General features: G+C 42.0%; 1 protein-coding gene across 1 annotated transcript in view; it reads right to left on the reverse strand.

Moving 5' to 3' along the window:
• Nucleotides 1-14,615, reverse strand: part of TAF1 (TATA-box binding protein associated factor 1) — a 493,091-nt gene that overhangs the window by 225,901 nt on the left and 252,575 nt on the right. Inside the window, 3 exon segments of the mRNA XM_030210565.1 lie at nt 394-607; nt 735-976; nt 10,530-10,705. Coding sequence (XP_030066425.1) covers nt 394-607; nt 735-976; nt 10,530-10,705 — 632 coding nt within the window.

The raw sequence follows: 14,615 nt of genomic DNA on the forward strand, positions 1-14,615 counted from the left end.
CTCCTCATTATGCAGACTGGTACTCAATGCCTTATGTTATCACCTCATAATACAACCTGGCTTCTTATATCTCCCTGCTCACAATACATACTGGCCACACATGCTGCCCTGTTGCCCAACCTCCCATCATACTCATTCCCTGTGCCAATATGCTGACACTAGGTCCAGGTGTCTCCCCTGCACTATTATCTTTAATGCCTCCTCTCAATCCTTCATAGTCAACTCCAGCTATCAGCATCTCTTTTATAATCAGTATATAGTAACTTAGTGCACATCCAAACTAAAGAGAAGTTCTATTCTGCGGTACACACTGCTTTCAACTTAATATAAATACTTGTAGATTATAAAAGATTTTGGCCTTATTAACTTTTATACCAATTTGTAAATACTTACATAAACTCTTCATCTTTGGTGGTCCGAATTCGACTGTAAGCATCAATGACAGTGGATTTACGAACTGTCTCACAGCGGACATACTCCTTTCCATCCTCATCTCTAAATGTGCGATATATTTTCAGCCGCCGTCCAGTAGCAGAAGAATTTAGGCTTGTCACTGAGGCAGTATCATCATCTTTGTGTGACCCCGCTGAGGTAGCAGATAAAGAAGCTAAAAAGTAAAACAGCAACAGACAATCCTCAAAGGACAATGAAAAAACAACATTCTTGATCAACAGTCTATATTATATCCCAAAAACCGAGAAGAAAGTTTATTTAAACAAATCTTGTTAACTCACACAATCCCTTCCTTTCCTTTTTCTCCTTCTTGCTTTTCTCCTTATCATTGCCACTATCCTCTCCCATAAGCATTCGCTGTAGCTCTTTCCTCTCTTGCTCTTCCCGTTCTCGAGAGAGCTGGGAACTTGTTTTTTTATTCTGTAACATATTTTCAATGTTTTTTCCCATCTCTTCAAAGTCACTGTCTTCTGCTGAGCTGCTGTCAGTGTCTGTGGACAACACTTCTACTGATTCTAAAACTCTGATAAGAAAAGATAATGAGAGATTAATGTAACCTGTATCTAAAACAGACAGGAATGCAAGCAAACTATAACTATTAAACTGCAAGAGACCAGTGGAAAAACAACTTACTACTGGGAAGAGGGATGGGGAAGAGAAAAGATAAAGGAAGGGAAAAACATATTTACTTTCCTTATAGATACACTACAGGGATCTGGGTCCCCAGGCAATAAGGGTAATGCCCCCTCCATCCTCCAATATTATCTTACAGATTATTGGCTCTGCATCTGTTGTAATATTTCTAAAACACACTTTAGATAAAAATGTGATATAGAAATATACAAAAATCATTAAATCATGCTATTGGTGCATCCAGGGTATACAATTGGAACGATCTGCATGTTTTGCTTTCTAAATGCTGCTGAGGCTCAACTTTTTAAATTTGAACACACCTGAAAGACAATGCTCACATATGAAACACACTGCACACGTGACCCTCAAGGACCTTTGGTCTGACACAGTATAGCAATTCTTATGAGTTAAATATACAAATAGAAACATAGAAACATGACGGCAGATAAAGGCCATATGATCCATCCAGTCTGCCCATCCTCTGTAACCCCTAATTCTTCCTGTTCCTAAGCGATCCCACATGCTTATCTCATGCCTTTTTAAATTCTGGAACAGTCCTCGACTCCACAACCTGCCCTCTGGACCGACTCCATCCTGTTTATATCTTTCCGTAGGTGCGGTCTCCAGAACTGCAAGCAGTACCCCAAATGGGGTCTCACTAGAGACTTATACAACGGCACTATCAGCTCCTTTTTCCTGCTGGTCATGCGTCTCTTTATGCACCCTAGCATCCTTCTGGCTTTGGCTGTCGCTTTTTCTACCTGTTTGAAAGCTTTAAGGTGATCAGACACAATCACCCCCAAGACCCGCTCTTTCTTCATACACTGAAGCACTACACCCCCTATACTGTACCGTTCCCTCGGAGTTTTGCGACCCAAGTGCATGACCCTGCATTTTTTGGGATTAAACCTTAGCTGCCAAATATCGGTCCATTCCTCCAGCTTCACTAGGTCCTTCCTCATGTCATTCACACCCTCCAGGGTGTCCACCCTGTTGCAGAGTTTAGTATCATCCGCAAAGAGACAAACCTTACCAGACAGCCATTCTGCAATATCGCTCACGAAGACATTAAAAAGAGCCGGCCCTAGGACCAATCCCTGCGGTACTCCACTGACGACATCCGTTTCTTCAGAGCAAGCTCCATTTACCACTACCCTCTGTCTCATACCATTCAACCAATTTTTAACCCAATCAGTTACTCTAGGTCCCATATCGCGGGCACTCTATTTATAAGTCGCCTGTGCGGAACCGTGTCAAAGGCTTTGCTGAAATCCAAGTATACCACATCAAGCGCCCCTCCTACATCCAAATGTTTGGTCACCCAGTTAAAGAAAACAGACCTGCCACTAGTGAAGCCATGCTGCCTCGGGTCCCGCATTCCATGTAGTTCAAGAAATCTCACAAGCTAAGAAGACATATGAACCTTTGGTTTCTCACTGCCTTTTGAAACAACATGACTTTTGTGATTTACAATGTGTAGTTCTGGAGCAAATTCGGGTTTCAGAACGTAGAGGGGATGTAAGGAAGATGTTAAGACAGAGAGAACAAAGATGGATATATGTGCTGCAAACCGTAATCCCTACAGGATTGAATATTTCAATTGAGTGGAAAGCTTTTTTGTGAGATGATCGTTTGTCAATAAAGTTTTTGCTGTGGATGATGTCATGGAAATGTACGTCAGGGAATAAGGAAATGACGTATATAGAGGAGGGAAGTCTGGTTTGAATTTAGGACGCCGAGACGAAGCAGTTAATGCGGTGAAGTGAGAAGCATGTGATGCAGCTGTCTGTGATAAAGTTTAGCCCTTGAAACAGCCCGATAGTGGCGAAACAGGGTCTCCTGTTGGGCTTCAGGAGTACCGTATGCTGTGGAAGATAAAACGGACTGACAGCAACAAGAATATTGAAGTTAAGTAACAATTGTTTCACCGGATGCATATAGTTGGTATAAGCCTCTACCATAGAGTATTGTGGAAGGTGTATGTGCATGTATTGCATGAATAAGAAGAGTGGAGTTTTTTTTTGTGAAGACTAGTGATTGAAGAAGAGGAGTACTCTAAAATTTGAAAGGTTGTTCCTGCATAATGAGTATTCTCCATGGTTTCTGGAGTCTTTTTTTCTCCACATTTCATGAATACTAGTGATTATACACCTCCAATACTGGGTTATATCGCAGTAGAATTTTATTGCAAGTGTTGATTTTAATTACCCCCATATAGACTGGGATAATGTAACATCAGGGCACGCTAGGGAGGTAAACTTCCTCGATGAAATAAAGAACAGCTTTAAGGAGCAGCTGGTACAGGAGCCGACGAGAGAAGGAAAAATTCTAGACTTAGTCATTTGTGGAGTGCATGATCTGGTACGGGAGGTAGCAGTCCGGAGATCGCTTGACAACAGTGATCATAACATGATCGCCTTTGAAATTTGATTTCAAAAAGGTAAACATAGGAAGTCAAATATATTAGCGTTTAACTTTAAAAAAGGAAGCTAAGATAAAATGAGAAAAACAGTAAAAAAAAAAAAAAAAAAACTTAGAGGAGCAACTGAGAGGGTAAGAAACCTACAACAAGCGTGGATGTTGCTCAAAAACACCGTCCTTGAGGCCGGCGTGGTTAAAAAGTGAGGTAAAGGAGGCTATTGACGCTAAAAAGGAATCCTTCAGAAAATGGAAGAAGGAACAGAATGAGGAAAATAAGAAGCAGCATAAGGAATGTCAAGTCAGATGCAAAGCGCTGATAAGAAAGGCAAAGAGGGATTTTGAAAGAAAGATAGCGTTAGAGGCGAAAACTGATAGTAAAAAATGTTTTAGATACATTAAAAGCAGGAAATCAGCAAAAGAATCGGTTGGCCCGATGGTTGACAGGGCTGTCAAAGGGGCGATCAAGGAAGACAAAGAAATAGCAGAAAAACTAAATGAGTTCTTTGCTTCGGTCTTCACCAAGGAAGATTTGGGTGGGATACTGGTGCCGGACAGGGCATTCGTAGCTGAAGAGTCGGAAAAATTTATTGAAGTATCTATAAATCTGGAAGACGTAATGAAGCAGTTCTGCAAGCTGAAGAGTAGCAAATCTCCTGGACCGGATGGTATTCACCCTAGGGTACTGATAGAACTAAAAAATGAACTGGCGGAGCTACTGTTATTGATTTGTAATTTATCCTTAAAATCGAGCGTGGTATCGGAAGATAGAAGTACATATAAACATAAATAATGCCACACTGGGAAAAGGCCAAGGGTCCATCGAGCCCAGCATCCTGTCCACGACAGCGGCCAATCCAGGCCAAGGGCACTTGGCAAGCTTCCCAAACGTACAAACATTCTATACATGTTATTCCTAGAATTATGGATTTTTCCCAAGTCCAATTAGTAGCGGTTTATGGACTTGTCCTTTAGGAAACCGTCTAACCCCTTTTTAAACTCTGCCAAGCTAACTGCCTCCACCACGTTCTCCGGCAACGAATTCCAGAGTTTAATTACGCGCTGGGTGAAGAAAAATTTTCTGCGATTTGTTTTATATTTACTACAATGTAGTTTCATCGCATGCCCCCTAGTCCTAGTATTTTTGGAAAGCGTGAACAGACGCTTCACATCCACCTGTTCCACTCCACTCATTATTTTATATACCTCTATCATGTCTCCCCTCAGCCGTCTCTTCTCCAAGCTGAAAAGCCCTAGCCTCCTTAGTCTTTCTTCATAGGGAAGTTGTCCCATCCCTGCTATCATTTTAGTCGCCCTTCGCTGCACCTTTTCCAATTCCACTATATCATAGTAACATAGTAACATAGTAGATGACGGCAGAAAAAGACCTGCATGGTCCATCTAGTCTGCCCAAGATAAACTCATATCTTGAATTTGTACCTGTCTTTTTCAGGGCACAGACCGTATAAGTCTGCCCAGCAGTATTTCCCGCCTCCCAACCACCAGTCCCGTCTCCCATCACCGGCTCTGGTACAGACCATATAAGTCTGCCCTCCCCTATCCTAGCCTCCCAACCACCAACCCCTCTTCCCCCACCTGCTCCGCCACCCAATTTCAGCTAAGCTTCTGAGGATCCATTCCTGCTGCACAGGATTCCTTTATGCATATCCCACGCATGTTTGAATTCCGTTACCGTTTTCATCTCCACCACCTCCCGCGGGAGGGCATTCCAAGCATCCACCACCCTCTCCGTGAAAAAATACTTCCTGACATCTTTTTTGAGTCTGCCCCCCTTCAATCTCATTTCATGTCCTCTCGTTCTACCGCCTTCCCATCTCCGGAAAAGATTTTTTTGCGGATTAATACCTTTCAAGTATTTGAACGTCTGTATCATATCACCCCTGTTCCTCCTTTCCTCCAGGGTATACATGTTCAGGTCAGCAAGTCTTTGGTCATACATCTTGGAACGCAAATCCCATACCATTCTCGTAGCTTTTCTTTGCACCGCTTCCATTTTTTTAACATCCTTCGCAAGGTACGGCCTCCAAAACTGAACACAATACTCCAGGTGGGGCCTCACCAACGACTTATACAGGGGCATCAACACTTCCTTTCTTCTGCTGATCACACCTCTCTCTATACAGCCTAGCAACCTTCTCGCTACAGCCACCGCCTTGTCACACTGTTTCGTCGCCTTCAAATCCTCAGATACTATCACCCCCCGTACCTATCACTTTCTTCCGTGAACGGTGCTCTATCCACTTCATTCTCAATTGTATTATTTCCAGTCCATCGCGGTCCTTCTCCAGGATTTTCCTCTGTGAAAACAGAACAAAAGTATCTATTTAGCAAATTTGCCTTTTCTTCATCATTTTCCACATAGCGGTTCGCAGTATCTTTTAGTCTCACAATTCCATTTTTAGTCATTCCCTTTCACTAATATACCTGAAGAAATTTTTGTCACCCCTCCTTACATTTCTAGCCATTTGTTCTTCCGCTTGCGCTTTTGCCAGTCGTATCTCTCTCTTGGCTTCTTTCATTTTCATCCGGTATTCCTCCATGTGTTCCTTTTCTTGAGTTTTTCTGTATTTATGGAAAGCCAACTCTTTACCCTTTATTTTCTCAACCACTTGCTTGGAGAACCATATCGGTTTCCTTTTTCTCTTGCTTTTATTTACTTTCCTTACATAAAGGTTCGTGGCCCTATTTATAGCTTCTTTCAGCCTGGACCACAGTCCTTCCACTTCTCGTATTTCCTCCCAGCCCATCATCTCCTTCCTCAGGTATTCCCCCATTTTATTAAAGTCAGCACGCTTGAAATCCAGGACTTTGAGTTTTGAGTGGCCGCTCTCCACTTTAGTTGTTATATCAAACCAAACCATTTGATGGTCACTGCTGCCCAGGTGGGCACCCACTCGGATATTTGACACGCTATCCCCATTTGTGAGCACCAGATCCAGTGTCGCTCCCTCCCTCGTGGGTTCCATCACCATTTGTCTGAGGAAAACACTTTGGAAAGCATCCACGATCCCTCTACTTCTTTCCGATTCCGCAGACGGAACCTTCCAATCTACATCCGGCAGATTGAAATCTCCCAGCAACAGCACCTCGCTCTTGCTTCCCAACTATTGAATATCTGCGATCAGGTCTTTATCTAATTCCTCCAATTGTGTCGGAGGTCTGTAGACAACACCCACGTGGACAGAGGTTCTATCATCTCTTTTTAAGGTGATCCATATCGCTTCTTCCTTTCCCCAGGTCCCTGTCATTTCAGTCGCAGTGATATCATTCCTCACATACAGAGCTACTCCGCCACCTTTACGACCCTCTCTATCCTTCCTAAATAGATTATAGCCTGGTATGTTTGCATCCCATTCATGGGAACCATATAATATAAGTCCCATCCCCCAAAGATCATCCAGAATAAAACCCCAAGATCATATAAGATCTAGCAAGTTCCCATAAAGTCCACATAAGGTCCACACAAAGTGTCAATACCTCCTTGTGGAAGCTTTTAAAATTGTACCATTTTTTCAACATGTATATTTATAAAATGGCTGCTCCTACTGCTTGTCTCGGTTAAATACATATGCAATCTTGCACTGACAAAAACTTTACTGAAATAACACCACAATTTAGCATGTCTTATCCTGAATGTCTCCATTCCAGTCTCTACATTCTGCATAAAATGGGGCTCAAAGTGTAATGCTTAATACAGATAAAACACACTGCCTTATCCTGTCTTCTCAGCGCAAATTAATTCACCCAACTTCTATTGTTGTTAACAATCTCATCCTTCCCATCTCTGATCACTTGAAGATTTTGGGTGTTATCTTTGACTGTTTTTTAACATTTGAAGGACAAGCAACAGCGCAAGCAAAGAAGATGTTCTTCATGATGTGGAAGCTGAAACGGGTATGCCACCTTTTCGCGAGGCATCTCTTTAGAAATATGGTACAATCATTAGTGCTTTGTCATACAGATTACTGTAATGGTACGTTAGCAGGGTGTAAAGACTTTGTTTTGAGGAAATTGCAGACTGCCCAAAATACAGCGGCAAGACTGATCTTCAATAAAACCCGGTTCGACCCCTCCGAAGGGACACCACCTTGTAAGTGGTGGAGGGGCTTCCGTGTTTCAATGACTTAGAGGGCTATGCTGAAGGGTTACCCATTTCAGACAGGCCTCTGAGGAGAAACCAGACAAAGAGTGTCCTAAACTGGAGGATCCAAGATGGTGTCGAGGGAGGACGTACGTTAGTTGAGTTCCCGTTTTACACCAGAATACCTGAAGAAGTAGGCGTGCTCCCCAGAGAATGAAGAAGAAAAAAGGCAAAGCCGTGGTGTTGTCCTTCTCGAACACGGCTGGGGTTCCCACCACTTCTCAGTCTACTTTGGAGAGATTTGGGGTCATAACGTCGGGGATATCGGGTCCTGCTTCGGGGAACAGCAAGGCTTTATTGCCGAATCTCAGTGGAGAGGGAGTGACTTTGAGTCCCCCTGTTGGCATGACCTCTCCAAGACCCAGAAACAGTAACACTTCGCTATGGAGGTCGACAGTGGAAACACCCGAAGTGGGTTACGATTCTCACGCGATCCGAGGTCCTGGCGCAGCATTGACTCCGGATAATAAACCAACTGGGGGATTGGAGAATGAGCTCTTCCCCCCGAAGATATCTGGAGCAGTTTCTGTGGAGAAATTGGACCTGGTGAAGCCAAAAAATGTCATAATGGACGCACTATGGGAAGTTCTGCAGAGTGTGAATAATTCTCTTCTTCAGATGTCAAAAATTTTTCAGGAATAAATATGTGATTATATCAATACTTATCTAACAAAGTAGAAGTCCAAGATATAAAAATAGAGACTCTGATTACGGAAATGGTTTCTCTACGAAAATCAGTTAATCTGGTAATGAAGGACAGTCATGTTTCTTGTAAAAAAGTGGAACTTCTGGAGAACCAATTAAGGAAAAATAACTTGAGAATGATAAATCTTCCTAAAATACCCTATATAGAGAGTTATATTACTAGTGACTTTTGCTTTGATTTAGATAGGAACAATGTTTTAAAATTGAATTTCCGATACATGGCTGATAGTTTTTTGGGTTCAAAGATAAATATATTTCCTGATATATCAAGGGAATCGCAGACTAGGAGGTGTGAACTCTTGGCTTTTAAGCCAAGAATCACTGCCCTAGGTGGGACCTTCCTAGAGCGATTCCTTTGTATGTGTTTTATTTCCTTATTTGTTGAACCCAAGAAATTACAAGAGTTTGTGGAGTTAAAAGAACAGATGAAGAACCCTCTGCAGCAACTTCCTTTAGTTACCACTGTACCGGCTGCAATTACTGATTAACCTTCCTCCCTCAGAAAATATGAATTTGTAAGATTAACCACTTGGTGTTTTTCTTATTTTCTTTGAGATTGTTTTCCTGATCTTGGATCCCCCAATTGTGGTCAATTATATATATTGTTGTGAGAAAATGTTTTTTTCTTTTTCCTTATATTAATTTCTGTTTTTCCTTACATTTACGTGATAAATGTGAATGTAATTAAGTAAAATAATAAATAAATAAAAAAAATAAAGCCCGGTTCGAAAGTGCAAAGCCTCTTCTTGCTAAACTTCACTGGCTTCCAATCAAGGAGCGAATTGTATTCAAGGTTTGCACCGTGGTACACAAAATTCATCCACGGGATTGTACAAAATTACATGCTGAACATGATCGACTTGCCTGCCAGAAATGCTGACCCAACATCGCGATTATATCTCACCTTGCATTATCCAAGCAGGAAAGGATGTAAGCATGGCTCTATTCAGGCGTCAAGCTTGCCATTCATCAGTGCGCAAAACTGGAATGCATTTCCCAGAGCCATAACCAGTCTGAGAGACTACCTTCTCTTCCGCAGGACTTTAAAAACGCATCTGTTTACAAAATCATTTTCTACAAGAACTATGTAGGACTACTACCCCTGCAAATATATAAAAGTGGAATCTGGTTGGTCCCATTCTCTTTCTTTCTTGCACTCTTGCTCTTCAATTCTAATTTGTCTTTGATATCACCCAGAGATCTCTCTCTGGTTTTGTAAGCCACATTGAGCCTGCATGTTTGTGGGGGTAATGTGGGGTATAAATACTTTGATAAATAAATAAATACTCAATGTTTGTACTATTATCACTGATGAAAATCTAAGTAGTAAAAACCTAATGCCTTGTGTCTGGTGTCCTTCCTCCCTTCCCCTTAATTTTATTCAGTATCGCATGTTGGTGCTCATTAATTAACCCAGCAACTATTTACTGTGTCAGTGAATAAATATTTAACATCAGTAGTCCAGTAGTAATGCAAACAGTTATAGGATCATGGATTTCAAACAACATGCAACTAACTTTATATTTTGATTTCATTATTACATGAAGCTTGGTGTTAAGAACAAAATCCCTGATCCTTGAACTATCTGTACTACATCAGTAATACTACTTGTACAATCATCATACCTTAGGTAGTAAAGTCCTTCCACTCACAAAGAGCAGATCTACTAAATAAACACTAAGCCCCTCTTTCTATAACTTGGCACCTAATGTTAGGCATCGATTCCACATATAAGTTATAGAACACTAGCACACATGTGCAGAAGTGATTGGTGCTATTCTACAACTTACACGCACAAGTTGTTTAGCATGTAAGTGCAAGGGGGTGTACACATGGGTAATGCATGGGCAGGTCATCTAGTTACTTGAGTATTTTACAGTGTTATGCACTAAAATGCCACATTTAAGTACCAACAGTTACACCTACAATAGATATGACGTAAAACATTTAAGGCATGCCAATGATGATTTACACTAGTATTCTATCATGCAATCTGGGTGCATATATGCCATTACAGAATTTGCAGTCAACACACAGCATCAGCATGTCCAAATTATTATGCCCGGTTGTAGAATTGCCCCCTAAATGAATCAAACTAACAAGACTGTATCAATCTAATGGACATACGGAAGGAAAACTGTACCCTACAACAACATACTTATTTTGCAGGTCAAATATCCGCTGACACTCTTCTTTGTATCTCTCCTGGTGTTCTGCAACAGAAAATCGTGAGCCACGAGCAAATTTGCTCATTGGTCCTTCACCGGAACGTGCCTGTTCTGTTGACATGGTACGTACCACATCAATCACTTCCCAACGAGACAGCTTTTTAATCTGCAAGGGAATTGTTGTTAAACATGATCACCTAAGAAAAGAAATAAAGCCAAGTTACTTACCTATAGCACATTTCCTCATGGGCAGCAGGACATAAGCCCTCACAACATGGGTAATGTCACCAATGGAACCTGGAAAACAAACTAGGTGGTTTTTCCAGCTTTCGATAGCAGACTATTCATCAATTATCTGGCGTCACGCATATCCAGAGATATGCTATCTTGAGCTGCTCATGCTGGTTTTTTATGAAGAATATTTCTCATATCCTTGTCCTGATAGATAATTTGATACCGCTCTTATTTAAAAATATACAGACTAGCCCCTGATGCAGCCCTATTGTTGGCCGAAACACGGCCTGTGTCGGGCATTCGTTTCATACACGGTATCTTCAATAAAGTTTTTGTTGGATATTACACTGATCTGCTAGTTTGTTTTCCACGTTGGATTTTGCAGATCGGTTGCCTTGTTGTTTTCTGGGACCACCAATGGAACATGGCACAGGAACACTACTAGGTTTCTAGAACTTTTGAACAGGATCACCACACATGTGCACAACTTCCTCCCTGTAGCTACCACGTAGGATTGCTTCAGTCTACCTTATGTATTAGTTTAGTACAGAATACAAGTCCTTGGGAAGATGAGAGGGCATATGAGCACTTGTATCCTGCTGTCCACAATGAAACACCTGCTATTGGCAAGTAACTTGGTTTTCACAGAGGACAAGAAGGATACAACGTCCTTCCAACATGGGACTCCTTATCTACAGGCTTCCTTCAACAAAAAAATAGAAAAGAAATGTGTGATGCAGACTCAAATCTCTGAAAATCTCTTCCTTTGATGCGGACCTCATGGTGGCTACAGATGCTTCCAATAGCTCTGACATTATATGAGCTGTAACATGACCTTGAAGATTCAGGTCTGCTCTGGTACATGGAAAGAAGACACAGTCTGCTAGACAATTAGAGTGTGTGTTTGCTAACAGCTGCCTCCATCTTGTTTGGGCCAAAAGAAACAAGAGGTTGGGTGGATTTCTATGGTCTTTAGTCCCCTCCAGATAGAAGGCCAAGGCTCTCTTGCAATCCAGTGTATACAGTGCACTTTCACCTCTGTGAGCATGAGACAAAAAAATATTGGTAGGATAACAGACTAAGATAGAACTTTGGATGAACATGCAGAACCACTCTGTTGTAAAATCTCATATAAGGTGTATCAGTTACTAGGACCTAAAGCTTACTCACTCCTTCAGTTGAAGTTACTGCCACCAAATACAAGACCATCCAGGTCAGATACTTCAGCTGACAGGTATTAAGTGGCTCAAAATGAACTTTCATCAGATGGGTTAAACAACACTGAGGTCCCACAAAAAAAAAACTGTGTGTCTGTGATTACCCCAAAATATCGAAACAAGGTGGCTGGTGTAATGAAGAGATTAAAGAGGTTCAAACTAACAGTGGGTTGTGTAAGTGAACTTACAATCAAGCAAACTATTGTTTTATTGGCATTAAGGACTAATTTATAATAAGTAAAGACAATCTACCATTGAACTTAGGTGCTCCTGCAATAGACGAAGATTTATGTCAAGCAGCGAAACTGAGTAGGTAAGTGGAATATGGGCTGCAAAGAAGAAGGTCCTAATTTATGTGACTGGATCAGCATGGCTAAAGGACAAAAGTAAATGTTAAAGAGTGACAGAATAGAGCATTGAGGAACTCCTGAAAGGACAGGACATTTTTGCGTAAGTTTTGTTTGAAAAATTTACCTTTAAATTGCAGTGAAGAATGAATGATTCAAACCATTTAAATACAGTCCCGAGAAACTTCTAGCCAACTTGGTCAACCGGTCCGGAGGCCTCACACTATCTCTCAGGTAGACATGGGAGATGGAGGTTTGGTGAGAACAGATAAGGAAATAGCAGCTGTGTTTCAGCACTATCATCAGCAACTTTATGATCATTATTCCAAGGTGGCTCTGGAGGGAGATGTATATTTAGATAATTTAGATTTGCCTCGCCTTGGGGAAGATGATCTACAAAAATTTAATGCCCCTATAGCAGAGGAGTAGGTGGCTCTATCCATCCAACAGAGTGCCCTTCTCAGGGCGCCAGGGCCAGATGACTTCAGAGCGAAATATCACAAACTTTTGTACATAAGTACATAAGTACATAAGTAGTGCCATACTGGGAAAGACCAAAGGTCCATCTAGCCCAGCATCCTGTCACCGACAGTGGCCAATCCAGGTCAAGGGCACCTGGCACGCTCCCCAAACGTAAAAACATTCCAGACAAGTTATACCTAAAAATGAGGAATTTTTCCAGTCCATTTAATAGCGGTCTATGGACTTGTCCTTTAGGAATCTATCTAACCCCTTTTTAAACTCCGTCAAGCTAACCGCCCGTACCACGTTCTCCGGCAATGAATTCCAGAGTCTAATTACACGTTGGGTGAAGAAAAATTTTCTCCGATTCGTTTTAAATTTACCACACTGTAGCTTCAACTCATGCCCTCTAGTCCTAGTATTTTTGGATAGCGTGAACAGTCGCTTCACATCCACCCGATCCATTCCACTCATTATTTTATACACTTCTATCATATCTCCCCTCAGCCGTCTCTTCTCCAAGCTGAAAAGCCCTAGCCTTCTCAGCCTCTCTTCATAGGAAAGTCGTCCCATCCCCACTATCATTTTCGTCGCCCTTCGCTGTACCTTTTCCAATTCTACTATATCTTTTTTGAGATACGGAGACCAGTACTGAACACAATACTCCAGGTGCGGTCGCACCATGGAGCGATACAACGGCATTATAACATCCGCACACCTGGACTCCATACCCTTCTTAATAACACCCAACATTCTATTCGCTTTCCTAGCCGCAGCAGCACACTGAGCAGAAGGTTTCAGCGTATCATCGACGACGACACCCAGATCCCTTTCTTGATCCGTAACTCCTAACGCGGAACCTTGCAAGACGTAGCTATAATTCGGGTTCCTCTTACCCACATGCATCACTTTGCACTTGTCAACATTGAACTTCATCTGCCACTTGCACGCCCATTCTCCCAGTCCTCGCAGGTCCTCCTGTAATCGTTCACATTCCTCCTGCGACTTGACGACCCTGAATAATTTTGTGTCATCGGCGAATTTAATTACCTCACTAGTTATTCCCATCTCTAGGTCATTTATAAATACATTAAAAAGCAACGGACCCAGCACAGACCCCTGCGGGACCCCACTAACTACCCTCCTCCACTGAGAATACTGGCCACGCAATCCTACTCTCTGCTTCCTATCTTTCAACCAGTTCTTAATCCATAATAATACCCTACCTCCGATTCCATGACTCTGCAATTTCTTCAGGAGTCTTTCGTGCGGCCACTTTGTCAAACGCCTTCTGAAAATCCAGATATACAATATCAACCGGCTCCCTATTGTCCACATGTTTGCTTACCCCCTCAAAAAAATGCATTAGATTGGTGAGGCAAGACTTCCCTTCACTAAATCCGTGCTGACTTTGTCTCATCAGTCCATGTTTTTGTATATGCTCTGCAATTTTATTCTTAATAATAGCCTCCACCATCTTGCCCGGCACCGACGTCAGACTCACCGGTCTATAATTTCCCGGATCTCCTCTGGAACCTTTCTTAAAATCGGAGTAACATTGGCTACCCTCCAGTCTTCCGGTATTACACTCGATTTTAGGGACAGATTGCATATTTCTAACAGTAGCTCCGCAAGTTCATTTTTTAGTTCTATTAATACTCTGGGATGAATACCATCAGGTCCCGGTGATTTACTACTCTTCAGCTTGCTGAACTGACCCATTACATCCTCCAAGGTTACAGAGAATTTGTTTAGTTTCTCCGACTCCCCCGCTTCAAATATTCTTTCGGCACCGGTGTCCCCCCCAAATCCTCCT

This window comes from Microcaecilia unicolor, chromosome 7 (genome assembly GCF_901765095.1).
Source record: "Microcaecilia unicolor chromosome 7, aMicUni1.1, whole genome shotgun sequence".
NCBI classification, from domain to species: Eukaryota; Metazoa; Chordata; class Amphibia; order Gymnophiona; family Siphonopidae; genus Microcaecilia; species Microcaecilia unicolor.